Source organism: Budorcas taxicolor, chromosome 10 (assembly GCF_023091745.1).
Source record: "Budorcas taxicolor isolate Tak-1 chromosome 10, Takin1.1, whole genome shotgun sequence".
NCBI classification, from domain to species: Eukaryota; Metazoa; Chordata; class Mammalia; order Artiodactyla; family Bovidae; genus Budorcas; species Budorcas taxicolor.
This window is the reverse complement of record NC_068919.1, coordinates 35,153,655-35,178,619: the sequence shown is the minus strand read 5'-3', so window position 1 is coordinate 35,178,619 and position 24,965 is coordinate 35,153,655. Positions and strand designations below refer to the sequence as shown.

The 24,965-nt window shown below is 37.6% G+C and overlaps 1 protein-coding gene across 1 annotated transcript in view; it reads left to right on the top strand.

Annotated features, from left to right (window-relative positions):
• The window catches only part of EXD1 (exonuclease 3'-5' domain containing 1), a 36,665-nt gene extending 19,598 nt beyond the window's left edge, over nucleotides 1-17,067 (top strand). The window contains exons 7-11 of the mRNA XM_052647218.1: nucleotides 5,566-5,670; nucleotides 5,747-5,827; nucleotides 8,125-8,268; nucleotides 9,390-9,581; nucleotides 16,408-17,067. Of these exons, the coding sequence (XP_052503178.1) occupies nucleotides 5,566-5,670; nucleotides 5,747-5,827; nucleotides 8,125-8,268; nucleotides 9,390-9,581; nucleotides 16,408-17,067 (1,182 nt within the window). The remainder of the gene's footprint in view (nucleotides 1-5,565; nucleotides 5,671-5,746; nucleotides 5,828-8,124; nucleotides 8,269-9,389; nucleotides 9,582-16,407) is intronic.
• The last annotated feature ends 7,898 nt before the right edge of the window (nucleotides 17,068-24,965 follow it).

The window sequence follows — 24,965 nt, the reverse complement described above, 5'->3', positions numbered from 1 at the left end:
GTCCTGTAACTTGTTTGAAATGTCTTTCAGTTTCCTCGTACTCAGTTTATTATTTTCAAAAGGAAAGAGCTTTATAATCATCGGTGATGTCTCATAGACTCTACTTAAGGTCTTCTTTCTCAGCTCTGTTCTCTTGCCTTAGATATATAGAGAATGTCTTATTTTTCCTTCTGGTTGGTAACTTTCCACAGTAGATTTCTGCCACATCATTTTCATTTTCCTGGATCAAGGAGATGTCAGATGAGGGTCTCTATTATATCCAAAGAAGTTTGTACTGAGCCTTGAATAGCTAGAGGATGGGTAACCATGTTTGGATCAAACTCAGCAGCATCAGTATTTAAGGGGTGTGTGTGCTAAATCGCTTCAGTCATGTCTGACTCTTTGTGACCCTATGGACTGTAACCTGCCAGGCTCTCCTGTCCATGGGATTCTCCAGGCAAGAGTGGGTTGCCATGCCCTCCTCCAGGAGATTTCCCCGGACCAAGAACTGAAGCCTTGTCTCTTAGTTTCCTGCATTGGCAAGTGGGTTCTTCACCACTCGGGCCCCATGGGTTGGTATTTAAAGGGGGAGTGGGCCAAAAAAGCCAGCTGAATTCCCAACCAATGTCTTCCATCTTTTGAATGAAGACTTATATCAGCCTACCTTGTTATTCAACTCTGCCTCAGCTCCTGGTTGTCTTTCAAACCTCTTTGCTGTCTAAGCAGCCTGTTACACTTTTAATAACTCCCACTAGTTGAGGATATCCCGAGACCTGTCAGTGTCCCCATGGAGATGATCTCAGCACATAGACTCAGGGTGACTGGAAGCGAAACCCTTAGCTATCAGCTTTGTAAAGTATGCGAATATATACAGTCCTGTGGGACCACATCATGAGAAACGCTGGGCTGGATGAAGCACAAGCTGGAATCAAGATTGCTGGGAGAAATATCAATAACCTAAGATATGCAGATGACACCACCCTTATGGCAGAAAGTGAAAAAGAACTAAAGAGCCTCTTGATGAAAGTGAAAGAGGAGAGTGAAAAAGTTGGCTTAAAGATCAACATTCAGAAAACTAAGATCATGGCATCTGGTCCCATCACTTCAAGGCAAATAGATGGGGAAACAGTGGAAACAGTGGCTGACTTTATTTTGGGGGGCTCCAAAATCACTGCAGATGGTGACTGCAGCCATGAAATAAAAAGACGCTTACTCCTTGGAAGAAAAGTTATGACAAACATAGACAGCATATTAAAAAGCAGAGACATTGCTTTGTCAACAAAGGTCCGTCTAGTCAAGGCTGTGGTTTTTCCAGTAGTCGTGTACGGTTGTGAGAGTTGGACTATAAAAAAATACCGAGAGCCGAAGAATTTATGCTTTTGAACTGTGGTGTTGGAGAAGACTCTTGAGAGTCCCTTGGACTGCAAGGAGATCCAACCAGTCCATCCTAAAAGAGAGCAGTCCTAGGTGTTCATTGGAAGGATTGATTCTGAAGCTGAAACTCCGATACTTTGGCCACCTGATGTGAAGAGCTGACTCATTTGAAAAGACCCTGATGCTGGGAAAGATTGAGGTCAGGAGGAGAAGGGCATGACAGAGGATGAGATGGTTGGATGGCATCACCGACTCAATGGACATGGGTTTGGGTGGACTCTGGGAGTTGGTGATGGACAGGGAGACCTGGTGTGCTGTGGTTCATGGAGTCTCAAAGAGTCAGACACAACTGAGCAACTGAACTGAACTGATGGGACCACAAGCATAAACCTTGCTGGCCAGTAGAGCTGGGAAATCTGGAGATGTCCCCTGCATGGCAGTTACAGAAATCAGGGTTCCAGATGGGTGTATTAGGCACTCTTCTGGGTGACATCGGCAAACTGGAGTGAGGGAAAGCGTCAAGATGGAGTCCACAGCTTATTTTCCTTGAGAGCAGCTCCATAGGCCACTAAAGTGTACCAACCCTGGAACCTGCCCCTCAGGCTGAAGCTCCAAGACAAGCAAAGAGTTCTCCTTCACAGAAGGACTGGAGCATGTGCCCCAGTCCACTGTCTGTGTAGTGCCCTGGGCGGGGGTTTTGGTAGCCTGCCAAGAACTGTCCCTCCAGTTGCCACAGTCCTGTAGGACCTACAAATACAAGCCACCCCAGCACCAGAGCCATGCCATCAAGGGGCGTCCTCTGGTAGCAGCCTCAAAAACCAGGGCACCAGACACATAAAATACAGAGGCAGTGACTTTTAACATATTGAAATATTTCTGTTTTCCTTTTTCTAATAATTGGTCATTGTTCTCTTTATTAATTAGTTTCACAAATTATTAACTTTTATTATACTAAATAAAGATTTTGCTCTCTATCACACCCACATTCCATAGAACCTACCAATGTAGCTATATCCCAATTTTTAAGAATTTTTATTTTTATATAACTTTTTATAAGAATACAACTGATTTTTTAAAAATAATTTGATTAATTTATTTAATTGGGAATATTGGGGCCTCATTGCCGCATGGGCTTTTCTTCAGTTGTGGCAAGCAGGGACTACTCTCTAGCTGTGGTGCACAGGCTCTTTTTACTGTGGTGGTTTCTCTTCTTATGGAGCCTGGGCTTTAGGGCAAGTGGGCTAAGTAGTTGCAGCCCCCGAACTCTAGAGTACAGGCTCAATAATTGTGGTGCACAGTCTTAGTTGCTCCTCAGTGTGTGGGATCTTCCTGGATCAGGGATTGAACCTGTGTCTCCTATATTGGCAGGTGAATTCTTTACCACTGAGCCACCAGAGAAACCCATATTTTTATATAATTTTTAAAGGTTACTGTCCACTTACAGTTATTACAAAATTGTTGGCTGTATTCCCCATGTTGTACAATATGTTCTTGAGCCTGTATTACACCCAGTAGTTTGTACCTCCTGCTCCCCTACCCCTATATTCCCCTACTAGTTTGTTCTCTCTGAGTTGACTTCTTTTTCTGTTATATTCACTGGTTTGTTGTATTTTTTAGATTCCACATATAAGTGATATCCTATAGTATTTCTCTTTCTGTGTCTGGTAATGCCTTCCAGGTCCATCCATGTTGCTGTGAATGACAAAAGTGTGTTCTCTTTTATAACTGAGTGGTATTCCATTGTGTGTGTGTGTGTCTCCCACCACTTCTTTTTCCTTTCACCTGTTGATGAACACTTAGGTTATTTCCAGGTAATAACCTATTGTAAATAATGCTGCTTTGAATATTGGGTTGTGTGTCTTTTTAAAGTAGTGTTTCTGGTGGGGTGTTTTTTTTTTTTTGGTGGGGGAATTTATATCCCAATTTTTGATTAAGACAGGATTCAGGCTGTATGTGATTATGACTGTGTAACCATTGCTCCTTGTTGAGCCAGTAAGATTATTCTTTTCTTGCCCAACTTTTTGTTTTTCATAGAATTGATAATTGCCATCTTACTAGCTTTGTTTTCCTTTCATTTGTGGCTAAGCCTTCCCATATTTTCCCCTCAGTATAGTTTTTCACAGGCTTACATTTATTCTGATAACCTGGGCTGCATTTTTGTCTTGAAGCCATCTTCCCTGGAACCCTCAATCCTCTTGTTCCAATGCCAGCTGGTGATGTCAAGCTAGAAGCTACAAGGGAAGAGGCCTGGAGGCTCAGAATTCAGTGTGCAGACTCATTTCTGACTCCATTACCAACCCCCTGCCCTCTTCTATATCTTATGTTCCCAACCCTAGAGCCTCTCTCGTTGGATTTATCCAGAGAACATATCTTCTGTCCTCCATGGGAATGGAAAGGGATAACTCAGAGACTTACTTATACAGACCTTCAGCCTATCGCCTTATTTCTAGCTCCTCACTTTTCTTAGTATCTGGCACCTTCAGTTCCTAAACCTTTATTTTCATTTTGTGTTTCTTTCTCTGTTCTGTTTTTCCTAATCTGCATTCTTTCTGTCAGTATTTCCCACTGCTTTTCTTTAAATTATTTAAATGTTTAACTTTCATCTGTGGTCAGATATTTTCAGATATAACATTGTGTCCTAAGGTGAAGGTAGCAAATATTTGTTTAGAGTGAAAAGTGTTTTTTTTTTAATCATTTGGCACACTTCTCAGGTTTGTTTCTGGGAATCTATCCTAAGTAATTCAAAATATGGAGAAAAAATTCTGTGCGAACCTGTTCATCTTGGCAGCATTTATAGTGATGAAAAGTCAGAAGCCACTTAAATAATTAACAGTAGGAGGTAATACAGTATATTTGATAGATCTTATGTGGCTGCCAAAAGTTGAAAAATATAGTATAGAAAAATGTCTGAAAGTTTATGAGAGAAAAAAGCAGGGTATAGATCTGAATGCATATTATTAGAGTCATGTACATTTTTATATGAAAAAAAGGAAGGGAATGTTGTACTGCATGATGCACTGACTCACTGAAAAGATGGACAACAGTCGTCCATGGGCCTGGCTCTGTTCTAGTTGTTGCTTCAGTTACAAGTAGTGAGGTGGACATAATCTCTTCTCTCACAGAGTTTACAGTCTAGCAAAGAATTATTTTCCAAGCTTCTATAATGTGTCTATTCAATTTTTATAATTAAAGAGGTAGAGAAAGAGCAGAGATTGACTATTTCAGGTGTCACATTCTAGCAACAACATGAAAGATTTGAGAATGGGTGCCTGATTGGCCTGGTAATTGTAACTGTACCAACAGTAGCTCCTGAAATGACAAAGATGCCATCCACCTGTCTCATAACTGGCTCTCAAGCCCTATTTGGATCTGTTCTTACCTTTATTCTTTGACTCAGTACATTATACAACCATATAACCTTTGTGACTTTTACGATCAGAAACAACCTATAATTCTTAAAATTGTATAAAATTGATCAAAGTGACAGTATTTCACATCCTACCATTTGTGCCAGCCTGTTTTAAACTGCTAGAGGACAAGGATCTTCTGAGTAATTTTATGTAACACCTAACATGACCATGCATGTTATGGAATTCAGACAAATAGCATTTTGTGTTATTGAGAATAAAATACTGTTAGTTCCCCTTAAACCTATAATTCTGGAATATTAGGATGCCACAGGTGAAACATAAAACATTAAAAAAGAAAAAAGCTAAAGGCTAAACCACCAACTTGTCCTTTTCTTTCTTTTGAAAGATCACAGAGAGAGTGTATTTGTGGGTTTTTAAAAAACTTTTTTATTTTATATTGGAGTGTAGCTGATTAACAATGTTATATTTTCAGGTGCACAGCAAAGGGACTCAGTCCTACATATATGTTTCCATTTCTTCCCAGACTCCCCTCCCATCCAGGCTGCCATATAATATTGAGCAGAGTTCCCTGTGCTATGCAATAGGACCTTGTTTGTTATCCATTTTAAATATAGCAGTGTGAAAAAAAATAGCAATGTGGACTTGTTGATCCCAGTGTGGGTTTTTTTCTTTAACTTAAGATAAATTTAAACCTATTTCCTTAAGAGTCAATGAGTGTGTATTGTTTACTTTAAAAATGTGGATGTTAAATATTACTTTCAGGTCTTTCTTGACCCTTTCTTTCATGTCTTCCTCTTCCCTAGTTCTGTCTTACAATATGTGTCTGGATGGTCTATTGCAGGTGGCCACAAATAGCCGGGTTTACTTGTTTGACATTTTCCTTCTGGGAAGTCGTGCTTTCAACAATGGACTTCAGATGGTATTAGAAGACAAGAGAATTTTGAAGGTGAGTGTGTTAGCTGATTTATCTGCTAGTAAGAGTGATAACAAGGTTCTAATAACTCTGTCTTCTGATTCCTTAGGTTATTCATGATTGTCGTTGGCTTTCTGATTGCCTCTCTCATCAGTATGGAATTTTGCTGAATAATGTCTTTGACACCCAGGTACACACAGGGAAATGCTAAGTCAATCCATTGTACATATGGTTTCTGTAGAAAATAAGCGTTGTCTGATGAATGATTGAAGTCTTTTTGTGTGTGCCTCATTCCTGCCCACTTTCCTGTAATATGTTTGTACAATATGTGAGAACATTTGGTGAACTGTAGAAGCACTGCAGAAAAGTTATTTGTAAATATTTAGGGTTTTTCCCCCTTCATTTTGCTCCAGAATTTTTCAGGTAAGAAGCAAGCTCTAAGCTCTATAACATTCAGAAACTCGAACAATTTGGGGGTTATTTGGAAATCTGACACGGACTCTTACTGTGAGGTGAAAGTCATGTCTATGCCTTTAGCACACATGTATCAGTTAAAGTGACAGTTGCTCAGTTGTGTCCAATTCTTTGCAACCCCATGAGCTGTAGCCTGTCGGTCTCCTCTGTCCATGGAATTCTCAAGGCAAGAATACTGGAGTGGGTAGCCATTCCCTTCTCCAGGGGATCTTCTCATCCCAGGGATTGAAACTGGGTCTCCTGCATTGCAGGCAGATTCTTTACCATCTAAGCCACCGGGTATCATTAAGGCTAATGGCTAATGGGCTTCTAGCTCAGGGATGCAGGTTGTCCTAGATGTGCCCCCAAAGCCTATTCTGGCCCCAAATTGCCTGAAGATAAGTGATTTTTCTCTGGTATAAAGGACCTAGAGAAATTCCTAGACTATACTAGATTTAGAGCTGATCTGGGTTTCTGATTTGTCTATGAGAGCCATAAAACTACTAATTTTCATTATGTATTCTTTAAGTTCTTCTAATCTTCTAGATTAATGCCATGAAAAGAAGATCTTGAATATATATACCTAGAACCTTTGAGGGGGGTTAAAATAATGAGTCAGCCAACTATTTTTAAACAGAAATTCCTAAAAGTTCAATTTTATGTTATTGTATGTGGTTGAAGTTTGCTCTTTATTTATCTGCTTATAATGAACTTTGTGCCAGAGGACCTGTGGGTCTTCTTTCAAGAGCATTCACTGTATAGGGATTGCTTCTTTGCTAACTCCAGAATGTAAAAAAATTGCTTATCATTCTCTTGAGGCCATTCAGCTTCTTGATTAGAGCCCATATATGTTGTCTAATGAAGAAATTGTCATGTGTTTTTTTTTTAATTATTTTTAAAAGTCTTTATTGGATTTGTTACAATATTGCTTCTATTTTCTGTTTTGGGGTGTTGTCTTTTTTTTTGGTCATGAGGCATGTGGGATCTTAGTTCCCCAACCGGGGATTAAACCCTCATCCCCTGCATTGGAAGACGAAGTCTTAACCACTGGACCACCAGGAAATCCCTGGCATGTCTTTCCATATTTTTCTTTTCAGATTTTCGTAGTGCAAGAAGCAGGAATTCAGAATTATTTCAATTTGTCTTCCTTTAACACAGTGTATTAATTTTCTGTTGCTATTGTAACTAATCACCATAAATTTTGTGGCTTAAAACATAAATTTACTCTCCTACAGTTCTGGAGGTCAGACATCTGAAATCATTTTCACCAGGTGAAAGTCAAGGTGTCCTCAGGGCTGGTTTCTTCTGGAGGCTCTGAGAGAACAGTCTGTTTCCTTGCCTTTTCAGCTTTCACCTGTACTTTGGCTTGTGACTCCTTCTGTCTTCCAAGTATACCACTCAAATCTCTTCTTTCATCATCACATCACCTTCTCCTCTGACTGTAATAAAATCTCCCTCTGCCTCATCTTATAAGAACATTTGTGATTATGTTTAGGGCCCACCCAGATAATTCAAGTTTATCTCCCTATCTCAGTATCCTTAACTAATCACAGATGCAAAGTCCATTTTGCCATTTATGATAATATTCACAGGTCTAGAAATAGGATGTGGATATCTTCAGGGGCCATTATTTAGCATACCACACACAGATAAATAATGATTATAATTCTTAATTTTATTAGCTTTCCTTACCAAAACTTTACCATAGTTGCTAATAATAGAAGTGAGCCTTTAATTTTATTTTCCTTTCCCCATTCATTGAAGGCACCAAAGAGTAGTAAATAACCATAATGCAGGCAAATAAAAGAAGTGGAAGAGAAAATAGGGACACATTAAAGTTGGTCCTTTTTCTTTTCTAATTTCCCAGAATACGTTAACCTAACAACTTAAAATTTTCTGATGGCATTGTCTGTCACATGGGTCCTTGGGAAAAATGGTATTTAAAGACATTTCTCCAAATATATTTCTGTCATGAGATAGCTCTCTGTAATATATTTTATGGATTGGTCTCTTTGTTCTTTTTGAATGCCGCAGGTAGCAGATGTCCTTCAATTTTCCGTGGAAACGGGAGGCTTTCTTCCAAACTGCATTAGTACTTTACAGGAAAGTTTAATCAGACACCTTAAAATAGCCCCTAAACATCTCTCCTTTCTGGAAGTGAGACAAAAATGGATTCGAGTGAGTATTAAAGTATGTCTCATATGACATTAATATTTTCAAGTGTTTTGTGAGTGGGATTATTAGCATTTTATATAGAAAAATGACAGCTTCTATGAAAAGCATATGGACATTGCCAAAATCTTGGTTGTTTCAAATGGGAGCAGTTTGTGGTGTCAAGTGGGAAAAAACCAGCATCCAGATTTGTTGGTTAGTTCAGTTTAGTTGCTCTGTTGTGTCCGACTCTTTGCGACCCCATGAATTGTAGCACGCCAGGCCTCCCTGTCCATCACCATCTCCCGGAGTTCACTCAGACTCACGTTCATCGAGTCGGTGATGCCATCCAGCCGTCTCATCCTCGGTCGTCCCTTCTCCTCCTGCCCCCAATCCCTCCCAGCATCAGAGTCTTTTCCAATGAGTCAACTCTTCACATGAGGTAGCCAAAGTACTGGAGCTTCAGCTTTAGCATCATTCCTTCCAAAGAAATCCCAGGGCTGATCTCCTTCAGAATGGACTGGTTGGATCTCCTTGCAGTCCAAGGGACTCTCAAGAGTGTTCTCCAACACCACAGTTCAAAAGCATCAATTCTTCGTCACTCAGCCTTCTTCACAGTCCAACTCTCACATCCATACATGACCACAGGAAAATAAATTTTCAAGTTGGATAAGAGGGGATTTTATTGGGAATTTGAATTAAGGCACTGGAACAAAAATCATGCCAATTACTTCTCCCAAAGTTAGATAGATTTTCTTCAGCTTCTAACAGCCTTGCATGTAAACTTAAGTGATAATCATACTGGCTGCAGTTTTGGCCATATAATCAGTCCTGCTGCTTCCAGTTTTGCGTGAGAAGCCCTGATCTCTCTCTCAAGCCCTCTCTCTCCCCCTATCCACCTTGTTCCCTCCCTCTCTCCCCCACATCTTTCCCCTATTACATACTCACACTCAAATGTATACAGATTTTTTGTGTATACACAGTATGTTTGTATATGTGTGTATATTCTCAGAAGGCTACCGATAGTGTGAAATTAGAAGGTAATAACTGAAGAAAATGACCGTAATGGTGATTTAAGTTAAGCAACACTTAAACCATTCTTTAAAGTTTTGTTTCAGATTCTGAGAAAATTGTTTTGATATCTCTAGAAAAACCCAGAACTATGGTTTACACGACCTCTTTCACCTTCTTTGCTGAAAATTTTGGCTTTGGAAGCTACCTACCTGCTCCCCCTTCGCTTGGTACTCTTGGATGAAATGATGTCTGACCTAACTACCCTGGTGGACGGATACCTAAACACCTACCGAGAAGGGTCTGCAGACCGACTGGGAGGCATGGAGGTAGGTACCCACTCGGTTGCTTTGTTTTCAAGACTTCTGCTTTCTCATGGAGGGGTCACAGTGATACCCACTCTTCACAGCTGCACCAGATTTTTTTCAGCAGACTTGATGATAAATATTCTTGAAGGGCTTAATGCAGCTACTTGAGCACTTTTTTTTTTTAACCATATATATATATATGTATTTATGTATAAATACATATATATATTTTTATGATCACTGACACTTATTTCATATGATACAACTGGTGACGTGCATTTCAATCAAACTGAAAGTTGATGTGCTGGAATTCCTAACTCCTTTGTTAAATATTGTAAAAACTTTTTCACAATATTAAATTATATTTTCAGTAAATATATCTTTCAAGGAAAGGATAAATTTAATATTTCATTAGTTATTTTTAGGAACCCAGCACAATATAAGAAAACTTATATTGTTGATAGACTATTGCATTAAGGCCAAATCTTACCCATTTTTATACAGCTCACAAGCTAAAAATGATTTGTAGAGTCTTAAAGGATTGTTAAAAAAAAGTGTGCAGAAGCCATGTTTGTGGCTTACAAAGCTGCTTTAAACCATTCTTATTTAGGAATATTGATGCAAAGTCCTAAATAAAACAATAGCATTTTTGATACAAACTCCATTCGATGTATTACGCTTTTTTATTTTTACAAATACTTATTTTATTTTGGCTGTCCTGGATCTTTGTTGCTGCACAGGCTTTCCTTTACTTATGGAGAAGAACGGCTACTCTTCATTGTGGTATCTGGACTTCTTGTTGTGGCTTCTCTTGTTGTGGAACACACATTCTAGGGTATATGAGCTTCAGTAGTTATGGCACATGGGCTCAGTAGTTGTGGGTTCCTGGGCTCTAGAGCACAGGCTCAGTAATAGTAGTGCACAGGCCTAGTTACCCTGTCACATGTGGTATCTTCCTGGATCAGGGATAGAACTCATGTCTCCTGCATTGGCAGGTGGATTCTTTACCACTGAGCCACCATGGAAACCCTATACTTTTCTATTCTATTAATATGTCTCTGGATTATAGTTACAAGCATGCTTTAATATTATGTTCATAATATTTAGTAATTGATAGAAAATATTATGGGCTTCCTCAGTGGCTCAGACGGTAAAGAATCTGCTTGCAATGCGGAAGACCTGGGTTTGATACCTGAGTTGGGAAGATCCTCTGGAGGAAGGCATGGCAACCCATTCCAGTATTCTTGCCTGGAGAATCCCGATGGACAGAGAAGGCTGGCAGGCTACAGTCCATGGGGTCACAAAGAGCTGGACATGACTGAGAGACTATATTATGTTAAATTCAGTATTTTACTAGGGCCAAGAATGTCTTATGATTATCTCATAAATGCTGAGAAGGTTATTTTGCAACTTTTATGTATTTTACTCTCACTGTTTAACACGAAAAGAACAACATGAAAGTCCTTGTATAGTTAGTTTGATTGGAGAATTTTAATGTTTTTCATTTATCACTGTAAAGGACAGTTTTTTATCTTTTTAATATTTTACTCTCACTGTTATTTGCTGAAAAAATTTGATAATTTTCTATGTACATTGTTGACTAAAGTTGGAATAGATACTTTTAACATGATAAAACATATCTCAAATAAGAAGACTATATAATATTTGATTGGGAACATTAATATTAAGAAAAATACAAAATTGGTGACTATAACCACTACTTTAGTAGTTTCTGAAGCTATTAGCCAGTGGGATTAGGAAAAAAAGTGAGCTATAAAAACTGAACAAGAGGAACAGGAATTATGACTTGCTCATGATACATTCGAATACTAAAGAGAATCGACTGGAAAAGACTGCCACAAACAAAAAGGCAATTTAGTAAAGGGTATAAATATAATATAAAATTAATAGCTTTCCTATACCCATTTATACAGCTAGAGAATATAATGGGAGAAAAACCTTCATTTATAATTGTAACAAAAAATAGATTATATAGAGATGAAAAAAATGTTAAAGTATTACTGAATGGTGTAAAAGAGGATTTAAATGTGTGGGGACATTAAATATTTTTGCCTATCAATTATTCCTGAATTAACTTTTAAATTTAACTTTATTCTAGGAAAAATATTAAAACTGTAATTATTTTGGTAAACTGTGATTATAATGTTTATAGGGATAGATAAGCATAAAGAAGAATAGTCCTGTCAGATATTAAAACATATTATATGTCTACGTTAAATGTCAGCGATACATATACAGGCAGATCAGTGGAAGAGAGGAGAGAACCCTGACATAGATCTCATATATATCAGTAATGATTGGGATAAAGGTAGAATTTCCAATCAGTGAGAAGAAGATTATTTAGTAAATGGCTTTAGACAGTTGACTAACCATTGTGGAAGGAGGAGAATCAGAGTTGTATTGTTACATCTTTTGCTGCAGTAAATCCCATAGATCAAGTATTTATATAAAAAATGGAATTATGAAATTATTGGCAAAAAGTATTAAAAGAAAATTATCTCACAGTAGGAAAATGTTTTCACCAACTTTATCGAGGAAGAGTTGACAAAATTATTTAAACTTAAAGTCAAACAAAAGAGTCCGAAATGCAGTACTTGGATGCAATCTCGAAAACAACAGAATGATCTCCGTTTGTTTCCAAACCAAACCACTCAATATCATAGTAATCTAAGTCTATCCCCCAACCAGTAATGTTGAAGAAACTGAAGTTGAACAATTATATGAAGACCTACAAGACCTTCTAGAACTACACCCCAAAAAGATGTCCTTTTCATTATAGGGGACTGGAATGCAAGAGTAGGAAGTCAAGAAACACCTGGAGTAACAGACAAATTTGGCCTTGGAGTACAGAATGAAGCAGGACAAAGGCTAATAGAGTTTTGCCAAAATGCTCTGGTCATAGCAAACACCCTCTTTTAACAACACAAGAGAAGACTCTACACATAGACATCACCAGATGTGCAATACCGAAATCAGATTGATTATATTCTTTGCAGCCAAAGATGGAGAAGCTCTATACAGTCAGCAGAAATAAGACCAGGAGCTGACTGTGGCTCAGATCATGAACTCCTTATTGCCAAATTCAGACTTAAATTGAAGAAAATAGGGAAAACCACTAGACCATTCAGATATGACCTAAATCAAATCCCTTACAATTATACAGTGGAAGTGACAAATAGATTCAAGGGACTAGATCTGATAGACAGAGTGCCTGAAGAACTATGGATGGAGGTTCGTGACATTGTACAGGAGACAGGGATGAAGACCATCCCCAAGAAAAAGAAATGCAAGAAAGCAAAATGGCTCTCTGAGGAGGCCTTACACAAATAGCTGTGAAAAGAAGAAAAGTGAAAAGCAAAGGAGAAAAGGAAAGATATACCCATTTAAATGCAGAGTTCTAAAGAATAGTAAGGAGAGATAAGAAAGCCTTCCTCAGTGATCAGTGCAAACAAATAGAGGAAAACAATAGAATGGGAAAGAGTAGAGGTCTCTTCAAGAAAATTAGAGATACAAGGGAACATTTCATGCAAAGATGGGCACAGTTAAGGACAGAAATTGTATGGACCTAACAGAACCAGAATATATTAAGAAGAGGTGGCAAGAATGCACAGAAGAACTTACAAAAAAGATCTTCATGACCCAGATGATCACAATGGTGTGATCACTCACCTAGAGCCAGACATCCTGGAATGTGAAGTCAAGTGGGCCTTAGGAAGCATCACCATGAACAAAGCTAGTGGAGGTGATGGAATTCCAGTAGAGCTATTTCAAATCCTGAAAGATGATGCTGTGAAAGTGCTGCACTCAATATGCCAGCAAATTTGGAAAACTCAGCAGTGGCCACAGGACAGGAAAAGGTCAGTTTTCATTCCAGTCCCAAAGAAAGGCAATGCCAAAGAATGCTCAAACTACCGCACAGTTGGACTCATCTCACATGCTATTAAAGTAATGCTCAAAATTCTCCAAGCCAGGCTTCAACAATATGTGAACTGTGAACTTCCAGATGTTCAAGCTGGTTTTAGAAAAGGCAGAGGAACCAGAGGTCAAATTGCCAACATCTGCTGGGTCGTTCAAAAAGCAAAAGAGTTCCAGAAAAAACATATATTTCTGCTTTATTGATTTTGCAAAAGCTTTTGTGTGGATGACCACAAACTGGAAAATTCTGAAAGAAAATTCCCTCTGAAAGAGGGAATACCAGACCACCTGACCTGACTCTTGAGAAATCTGAATGCAGGTCAGGAAGCAACAGTTAGAACTGGTCATGGAACAACAGACTGGTTCCAAATAGGAAAAGGAGTACATCAAGGCTATCTATTGTCACCCTGCTTATTTAACTTATATGCATAGTACATCAATGGCAGAAGGTGAAGAACTAAAGAGCCTCTTGATGAAAGTGGAAGATGAGAGTGAAAAAGTTGGCTTAAAGCTCAACATTCAGAAAACTAAGAACATGGCAAATAGGTGGGGAAACAGTGGAAACAGTGGCAGACTTTATTTTTGGGGGCTCCAAAATCACTGCCGATGGTGACTGCAGTCATGAAATTAAAAGACGCTTACTCCTTGGAAGAAAAGTTATGACCAACCTAGACAGCATATTAAAAAGCGCAGACATTACTTTGCCGACAAATGTGTCCATCTAGTCAAAGCTATGGTTTTTCCAGTAGTCATATATGGATGTGAGAGTTGGACTATAAAGATAGCTGAGCACCAAATAGTTGACGCTTTTGAACTGCGGTGTTGGAGAAGACTCTTGAGAGTCCCTTGGACTGCAAGGAGATCCAACCAGTCCATCCTAAAGGAAATCAGTCCTGAATATTCATTGGAAGGACTGATGTTGAAGCTAAACTCCAATACTTTGGCCACCTAATGTGAAGAGCTCACTCATTTGAAAAGACCCTGATGATGGAAAGATTGAAGGCAGGAGGAGAAAGGCACGACAGAGGATGAGATGGTTGGATGGCATCACTGACTGAATGGACATGAGTTTGAGTAAACTCTGGGAGCTGGTGATGGACAGGGAGGCCTGTCGTGCTGTGGTGTATGGAGTCGCAGAGTTGGACACGACTGAGGGACTGAACTGAACTAAACTGAAAGTGTACATCATTATGATACAATATACATTGTGGAATCATTACCAAGATTAAAATAATTAACACATCTATCACCTCATGGCTACCTTTTTTCTATGTGTGTGCTGAGAATGCTTAACATATACTCTCAGCAACTTTCAAGTATTAACTATAGTAACTATGCTGTACATTAGATCCCCAGAACTTATTCTTCTTAAAACTGGAAGTTTTTACTCTCTGACTTACATCTTCCCATTTCCCTTTCCTTCAACACCTGGGAACCACCATTTTATTTTCTGTTTTTAAGAAGTAACACGTTTGGTGCTTTTTTTTTTCTTTAAGGTTTCATCTATCAGTGATTCCATGCATCATTTGTCTTTATCTCTCTGGCTTATTTCACTTAGCATAACCCTCCAGGTTCAAATATATTATTGCAAATGGCAGGACTTCCTTCTTTTTAATGGCTGGATAATATTCTATTGTGTGTGTATATATACACCACATCTTTATTCATTTGTTTGTTGGTAGCCACAGGTTGTTTACATTTCTTGACCATTGTTAATAATGACACAGTAAACAAGGAATGTACCTGTCTCTTTGCGGTCCTGTTTTCATAATCCTTCAAATATATACCCAGACGTAGGATTGCTGGACCATATAATAGTTCTATTTTTAATTTTTTGAGAAACCTCCATACTGCTTCCCATAGTAGCTGTGCCAGTTTACATTCCTCTCAACAGTGTATGAGAGTTCCCTTTATTCCACATTCTCACCAATACTTGTTTTCTGTATTTTTGATAATAGGCATCTTAAGAAATGTTAATAATAATATCTCATTGTGGTTTTGATTTCATTTCCCTGATGAATAGTGATATTGAGCACCTTTTCATGTACCTGTTATCCATCTAAATATCTTCTTTGGAAAATTGTCTATTCAAGTCCTTTGCTCACTTTTAAATTAATTATTTTTTTGCTATTGAATTGTTTGAGAGGATGCTTTTCTACGCAACAGAAATACTCAGAATTCAAAAAAGATAAATAAATTTGACTTCAAAAATTTTGTATAGTGAAAATACTGTGAACAAAGTCAAAGGGCAAGCAAGCTGGGAAAAATTGTCTCATAACAGAGAGCACATTTTCTTAATATATCCTTTATTGTAGCATTTATGTGATGCCAGGATACTGGAAACAACCCAAATATCCATCCATAACAGTTTGGTTAAACAAATTATGGTATATCCATACAGCCATTAAAATTGCCAACATGGAAAAATCTCTTAAGACAGATTTTCTTAGTTGGAAAAATCAAGATGGAAAAAATATAATATTGCCATTTGTATAAAATATTTTTAGAGTTATCGAAATAAAAAGTTGGAGGAAAACAAAAATTGAAAAATATAATCCAATGAAAAGATATTTAGTAAGAAATCAAATATGCAAAGACTGTCTCTGGGAGGTTCACAAGCAGCTGCTTTTTACAGGGTATACCTGCTAAGGCAGTTGGGGCAAGATTGGAATGGACCCTTACTTTTTTCATATAATCTTTATGTATACACACATGCACAACATACAAAACTGGATTTAACATATTTAAATCACTCAAAAAATAATACTACTATAGTTGAAGACACTAGAGGGTGCCATAAGAACACATTTGAATAGATGCTTGCTTGCCAAATACTGTTCAGTAGAAGTGATTTTAAGGGCTATGTTTAGAAGTTTAGTTATAGTAGATTTGTGTTAATTTTCTTTCTTAGCCTACAAGTATGGAGCTCCCGGAGGAACTGCTTCAACTCCAGGACTTTCAGAAGCAGCGCAGAGAGCGAGCGGCAAAAGAATATAGAGTAAATGCTCAGGGACTCCTAATAAGGACAGTACTACATCCAAAGAAATCGGTGACAGAGACAGCAGGGAAAGAGGGAAAGGTACGAGCTTTCTTACTTTGTAAAAATTCTACACAAGATAAAGCCCCAAATATTACATCTCATGAGGATGTAAATTTACTGAAAGAAGAATCTAAGAGTAAACAAACCACAGTAGAGCCTCAATATCTACTTCCCACAAAGGAAGATGCCAGCGAGGATTCCAGTTACAACCTAAATTATCCTGAGTCAGAGGGGGTTAAAGACGAGCAAATAACTCAAAAAAAACATCTCAAGATACCTAACCAAGAGTTTCAGACAAGTTTATCTTTGAAAGAGGAGATAGAACAGTTATTGATGGCGGAAAACAAGGAAGATCTAAAAGGTACAAAACAAGATGTTTCAGTGTCTCCTTCCCTTCCTCAGGAAACCAGAGTGTCTCCAAGTGACATTTTTCATCCTTTTAGAAAAGCTGTGCTTCCCACACTTCCTCCCTGCCCAGCTTTGGAAAAGACTGATTCCTGGTTAAATCCAGATTCTCCCAATCTGCCTTAGAGATCTGCAGTTTGTTTTTGAGGCCATTAAGGTGGTTTATTTCCTCTGTCATCAGGGCCTTCCTCAGTGCTTAAGTTTCTCATGTTGTAAATTCAGTTTTGCCTCAGTCACAGCCTTTAGGGAAAATTGTATCCTCTTACTTTCTGTATTCCTGGAATTTGATTAGGATAGGAATGAATAAGTTAAATAATGGAAGAAGTAGATTTTTTGATTATGTCATTCTGTAGAAATGTTCCCTGTGGCCAGACTAAATTATTTCTCATAATTTGGGTTTAAAAGATTTGAAGAAGGGAAAAATTTTGGACTTAGTGTCTGGAAGAACCTATACTTTAAATTTTTTTGTTGTATTTTTTGGTTTGAAGGGGGTTGATAAAACTCTTAGCCAGGAGTTTAAAAAAAATGATACTCAACAAGTTTATCAGAACTTTTTTCCTTTTTAAAATACTAATAAGTAAGTTTATCAGGTATGCTTCAATAAAGCTGAAAAATCCAACTGTATTTTTCAATTTAAATTTTCAGTCTGTCTTATGTTATAGACAAACAATAGTTAATGTTACTGCAGGAATCAGTATAACTATTCTAGTTTGTTTTAATTTCATTTACTTTTAGACAATTTTCTCCCTTTCCCTAAAAAGCAGGGACTTCTTTAAAGTATGTCTATTATGTAAACTTGAAGTTTTGATTGCACTCTGTTTGCCTGGAGATGGTATGCTTTCTTAGGGTGAAAAGAAGGCAAGTTGTCCTGAGTCTTTTTATGTTGAATACTTGCAAGTTGCTCAAATTCTTTTGTGTATAATAAGCAATAAACCTGTTTTGGCATTAGGTTATCTCTCACTTTTCTTCATTGTGTCAGGGTAGCAGCAGCAGCAGCAGCAGGAATAAATTGGAATGTTTCTGCATTTCTAAGTCTAGAATCTGGGGTAGAAATCTGTTTGTTTGTTTGTTTGTTTTTTTGTCCACACTACACAGCTTGTAGAATTCTAGTTCCTTGACCAGGGATCGAATCTGGGCTCCAACAGTGAAAGTGCCTAGCCCTAACTATTGGTTCACCAGGGAATTCCCTAGAAATTTGCTAATTTGACTGCTATACAGCCCTCTATTATTTATTGCACTTAGGGAAAACGTAGAGACAGTCTTCAGTTAGGAACATCCTTGTCTGTGCTCATTGATTCTGTCATGAGTACCACTGAAAGAACGTCCTGCTGTGCCTTCCAAACCCCAGAGCCCAGATCTGGCCTGAGCTTAAGATGAAGGCAGGCCTAAGAGCTGTCAACTCAGCCCTGTGGGTGCTATGTCTCACTTTGTCCATAGTTAAGAAGCTCATTTGGAGCAAAGGTGATTTCTGGTTCATCTTGGATGAATGCATTTTCAGGTTGATCCCAGAAAGTGGTTAATCTAGGTTTACTCTGGGAAGGGCATGGATTTCTGTGAAATATGTAGAACTGATTTAGCACCTTATGGAACCATACCACACATGACATTTATACATGTTTGTATACAGGCTACAAAGAAAATGTCATGTTCTTCATATCTAAAAAAAGAATTTTTTCATTATTTATGTTCTATGACTGTAAAGAACAACAGGATTCTGTTGGACCTTTGCTGTACTGCTGAATATGGTAGCCACTAGCTATATGTGGCTATTTACATTTAAAATTAAATTAAATTGATTAAATGAAATAAAATTAAAAATTCAGTTGCACTTGCTATATGTTTCCATAAACCCAGTGGCTACTACTTGCTACTCAATAGTTTCATATAATCAGGAGCTACCTGGGTAGCTGTATTGAATATCACAAATACAGAACATTTCCATCATTTCAACAAATTCTAATGGACAGCGCTATTTTGAGAAGTACTTTGACTCCCAGAACTAAAGGAAACTTTTGGGTTTCAGTGTAGTATTTTCTTAGTGAAACACTTATATAACTGGAACTGCATTTTTCTCCATACATTTCTCCATTCTAGCCTGGAGTCCCTACTTAAATTCCATGTGGTCAGATCCTACCATGAAACTCTGTCCCTTCCTGAATAGAATGTACAAGAATTCTTGGGTGATTCAAGCCCTGTTGTTAATGCTCTGTGCCATTACTCAGATGTCTAAAGTTTGCTCAGAATTTTGGGAAATCTTTGGCTCTTGACCCAGCTCATTGAGTTCTTACTCAGTATTTTTCTAGGTGAGAGTTCATAAACCATACTGTGTGCTTTCCCAAACTCTCTTGGAGTCTTGCTTCATTCTGCACCAAGTTTCTACATCTGTCCTACTCAGATCTCACCTTTCTGAGCTGACCTTTCAGCATATGATCTGCAGTTAGAGAGTCTCACGAGCAATCTATCCTTTTGGCTTAGGAATTAGGAAACAGAATTGAATGAGTTCCCTGAAGAAGGATCCTGCTCTGAGAATAGAAACAATGTTTCTTGCTTCTTGGTCCATTCAATGTTCTTTCAACTATAGTGTGAAAAATCATTGCAGCAGCTTTGCCTGGGATCTGGCTATGGGCTTGGTAAATCCTAATATTACACAATAGAATTTTAATGCACTATATATAGGCCTATCATTGTTTTGACATAAGGCAAGTCTCAGCAGAAAGCCAAGATAAGACCTAGTGGAAACTTGGAGACCTAAGGATGATTATCCTGGTATACTTATAAAAATGCATTTATTATAAAGGTAACATCAATAAACACCTTACAGAAAATTTAGAAAATAAAGAGAAAAAAAGTACTCAACAATCATCCCATATTAAACAACCCTGCCTAACATTTTGGTACTTTTCTGTCAATTTTTTGTCTCATTCTCTATCTCTACACACACACCATAAATACATTTATTGTGTTTTTATATCAAGTATTTTTCCATTTTATAATCCTAACAACCAACATTTTATTTATTTTTTTAAACCAACATTTTAAGAATGTTTCATTTTAAAATTCATGTGCTGTTAAATAGAATTTGGAAAAATGGGAAACTAAGAAAAAATTTAGCTTCCCCTAAATTTAGTCAGATGGCATCACTGACTCAATGGACATGAGTTTAAGCAAGCTCTGGGAGTTGGTGATAGACAGAGAAGCCTGGCGTGCTGCAGTCCATGGGATCGCAAAGAGTCAGACATGAATGAGCGACTGAACTGAAGAAAAAATATATTCATTTCTCTAACCACACTGAAAAAGAAGGTAATATTTTTGTTAATATAAGTGTTTATACTTAGGTTTCCCCCCTGCATAGTTTTATATATATATATGTATGTATGTATGTGTGTGTATATATATATATATATAGTATGTATGTATGTATATATAGTATGTAGTTATATATATATATATATATATATATAGCATGTATCTGATAAGGGAATCAAAGCCAAAATATGTAGAGAAATCCTGAAATTCAACAACAACAAAAATGATTAAAAAACGGACAACAAGCTTGAATAGACATTCCTCCAAAGAAGACATACAAAATGCCAACAGGTACATGGAAAAAGGCTCAACATCACTAATCATTAGAGAAATGCAAATCAGAACTACAGTGAGATACCATCTCACACCCACTAGGATGGCTACTAGGAAAAAACAGAAAGTAAGTGTTTGCAAGGTTGTGGACAAATTGGAACTCTTGTACACCACTGATGGTGGTATAAAAAAGTGGCTACTGTAGAAAATAGCATGGTGGTTGCTTAAAAAGTTAAAAACATATTTACCATATCATCCAGCAATTTCACTTCTGGATGTATACCCAAAAGAACTGAAAACAGAGTCTTGAAGAGATATTTGTTTCACATGTTCATAGCAGCATTATGAACATAGCCAAAAGGTGAACCTAAGTGTCCATCAACAGATGAGTGGATAAGCAAAATGTGAAATATACATATTATGAAATATTATTCAGCCTTAAAAGGGAAGGAAATTCTGCAATGTTCTATGACATGGATAAAACTTGAGAACATTATGGTCAATAAAATAAGCCAGTCACAAAAAGTAACTATGAAGTGTCTAGAGTAATCAAAATGATAGTGACAGAAAGTAGAATGGTGGTTTCTGGGGCTGGGGGAAGGAAGACATTAGAAGTTATTATTTAAAGGCTATAGAGTTTCAGTTTTGCAAGTTGAAAAGATTTATGGAGATTGATGGTTGTGATGGTTGCACAACAATATGAATGTACTTAATATCAGTGAACAGTACATATAAAAATGAATGAGATGGTAAATTTTATATATGCTTTAGCACATTTTTTAAAATTGGGGGAAAAACTAACATCACACTTACAGTGATGAAAGTCTGAATGTATTCCCCATATAATGGAGAACAAGAAAGGATATTTGCTTTCACTAGTTCAATTTAAAATTATACTGTAAGTATTAACTAGTGGAATATGGCAAGAAAAAGCTTATAGATTAGAAATTTTAAAGGTAAAATTTATTTTTGCAAGACATGATCATGTGCACATAAAATCCTAAGAAATGTACAAAATGCTACTAGAATCCATAAGTGAATTTAGCAATATTACAAGGTACACTGCCAATATAAAAAAGAATGTGAGTATAAAAAAACTAGCAATGGTCAATTAGTAACTGAAATTTTTAAAAATACCATTTACAATCATGTACAAAAACATGATACCTTTAAGGATAGGTTTAATAAAACATATGCAAGATGTGTATTGAAAACTACAAGATATTTCTGAGAGAAATTAAAGAAGACATAAATAAATGGAAAATACCACTGAAGGCTCAGTACTGTTAAGATGTAAATTATTCCCAAATTCTAATAGATTTATTTATTTATTCCAAATCCATAGATTTATTACAATCACAGTCAAAATCCAAGCAGGCTTTATGTAGAAATTGACACACTCAGTTATGTATGACTCTTTGTGACCCTATGGATTGTAGACTGCCAGGCTCCTCTGTCCATGGAATTTTCCAGGCAAGAAATACTGGAATGGGTTGCCATTTCCTCTTCCAGGGAATCTTCCCAACCCAGGGATAGAACACTCTATCTTTTATCTCTTGCACTGGCAGGTGGATTTTTTTTATCACTAGCGCCACCTGGGAAGCCCCATAGAAATTGACAGGATGATTCCAAAATTTATATGGCCATGAAACCAGGTGACTCAGATTGGGACTTGAACCTACTCTTTTAATTGAGATCACACACCTGGTCTCAAGATTTAATGAAACTCAGGTTCTTGATGTCTCATCACAGAAAGAATTCAGTGAGAGAGTGATAGGTAAGAAGTGGATTTATTTAGAGAGAAACACACTCCACAGACAGAGTGTAGGCCATCTCAGAAGGTAAGAGTGGCTTTACCTTTTACCAAGAAAATTAAGTCATTCACTGTTCCCATTGTTTCCCCATCTATTTGCCATGAAGTGATGGGACCAGATACCATTATCTTAATTTTTGAGTGTTGAATTTTAACCAAACTTTTTCACTCTCTTCTTTCACCTTCATCAAGAAGCTCTATAATTCCTCTTCACTTTCTGCCATATAAGGGTGGTGTCATCTACAAGGGTGGAGTCTGAAGTTATTGATATTTCTCCTGGTAGTATTGATTCCAACTTGTGCTTCATCCAGCGTGGCATTTCTCATGATGTACTCTGCATATAAGTTAAATAACCAGGGTGACAATATACAGCCTTGACATACTCCTTTCCCAATTTGAAATAGTCCATTGTTCCATGTCTGGTTCTAACTGTTGCTTCTTGACCTGCATACAGGTTTCTCAGGAGGCAGGTAAGGTGGTCTGGTATTCCCATATCTTTAAGAATTTTCCACAATTTGTTGTGAGCTTCCCTGGTGATGCAGAGGTTAAAGCGTCTGCCTGCAATGTGGGAGACCTGGGTTCGATCCCTGGGTTGGGAAGATCCCCTGGAGAAGGAAATGGAAATCCACTCCAGTATTCTTGCCTGGAGAATCCCATGGACAGAGGAGCTTGGTGGGCTACAGTCCACAGGTCCCAAAGAGTCAGACACGATTTCACTTTCACTTTTCTTTCACACAGTCAATGGCTTTCGTGTAGTCAATGAAGCAGATGTTTCTTTTCTAGAATTCTCTAGCTTTTTCTATGGTCCAGCAGATGTTGGCAATTTGATCTCTGGTTCCTCTACCTTTCCTAAATCTAGCTTGTACATCTGAAAGTTCTCGGTTCACACATTGTTGAAGACTAGCTTGAAGAATTTTGAGCATTACTTTGCTATCATGTGAAATGAGTGCAATTGTGCAGTAGTTTGAACATTTTTTGGCATTGTCATCATGCTTATCCAGGTCATTAAGATCTTCCTGGTATAGTTCTTCTGTGTATTTTTGCCATTTAAGATTTTTTTTTTTTTTTGGCCACACTGCATAGCTCTGGGATCTTTCTTAGTTCCCCAACCAGGGATTGAACCCAGGCCCCGGCAGTAAAACCATGGAGTCCTAACCACTGGACAATGAGGAAAGTCCCAATGCTTTCAATATTTTATTTCCCTCTGTTGTCTTCAATGAACTAGAGTGTAAACTGGTACATATAGAACAATGGATAAAAGGCATTTAATTGTAACACAAACCAGAAGAGCCAGTAACTTAAGCCCAATGCTGCTGGTCTCTCCACAAGGCAACAGTATAGCCTCTCTGGTTTGTATGAGATACTTCCACATTCTGGAGTTCTCAAATTCCCCAAAGAGCATTACTGTTTATAACTTGAAAGCCACCTGATGGCTAAATAAAAGCTTTGTAATGGAAACACATTCTAAAGAAAACATTCCTTAGGAAGAGCCAAAATGGCAAGTTCCAGGAATGAGGGAGAAAAGGGAAAGAAATTCTCTTCATTATTGTGTAACTTGTTGGGATGCCATCCATAGTTTGCTTTTTAAGAAGCCAATGAAATAGCAAAATCTTGATAGAGGAAAGGAAACTCGTGCTTAATCCTTCTTTCTGAGAAGGAGAACTTAAAAGAAGTAAATTGAAGATATTACATATATGAATAGCATGTACTCATACTTCCCTTAAAAAAAAAGATAACACTGAACCATTGCTGTAAAGCTTCCTCTGTGCAGTGTCTCACATAGTAGACTTCATTTGTGCATTCATTTTGGAGCCAGGCACTGGTCTGGTGTTGGGGAATCAGAGATAAAGACACAGTCCCTACTCCCAAAGAACCTAGAGTCTAGTAAGAGAATATTATAATTGAAATATTAGTTATGTTTAAGGTATACCAGTGAATTGATGGTGGGGTTTGAGTTGGAGGAAGCAGAGTAGCCTTGGATAGGAAATAGCACTTGTCCTTGCAATTGTGTTATGTGTCAAAGGGCTTCATAAGAGACAGAGGAAGGGTGCATTTTGGCTAAGAAAACTACAAGGAGTTCACTGTTTATAAGAGAGAAAAACATATAGGTTGTAAGGGTGAGACGTAAGGGTGGGAAATAGGGTCCATGCCTCTGTTAGGGTTTTTTGGTCATAAGCAAAAGAACTGACTGGGCTAATGTAAACAAAAAGGATTTATTGGAAAGATGAGTGGCTCATAGTATTGACGGGAAAGCTGGAAACTAGGTTTGGAAATAGAATCAGGGGCAGCTGCAAATTCTAGGCAGCAGGAACTTCTCAACTGTCTGTCAGAGTGAGTGAGTGCCAATACATTTTTTTCTATCTCTGTGTAATTTGATTCAGGACTCAAAATCCTAAGAGGGTATAACTGACTTTATATCATAAATCCATCCATCCAGGGCACCTTGATTTATTTTTTTGCCAACATTGTCCACCGTGGGGAAAAGGTAATTTGCAAAAGGAATGTGAGTGCCCTGAGGATTTGTCTTGTTGAGTTTATGTTTTATCCTATAGACTAAAGGAGATCATTGAAGAATTATGAACAAGAAACTAAGATGATCAGAAATGTATATTTTAGATCATCCTGGTTTAAA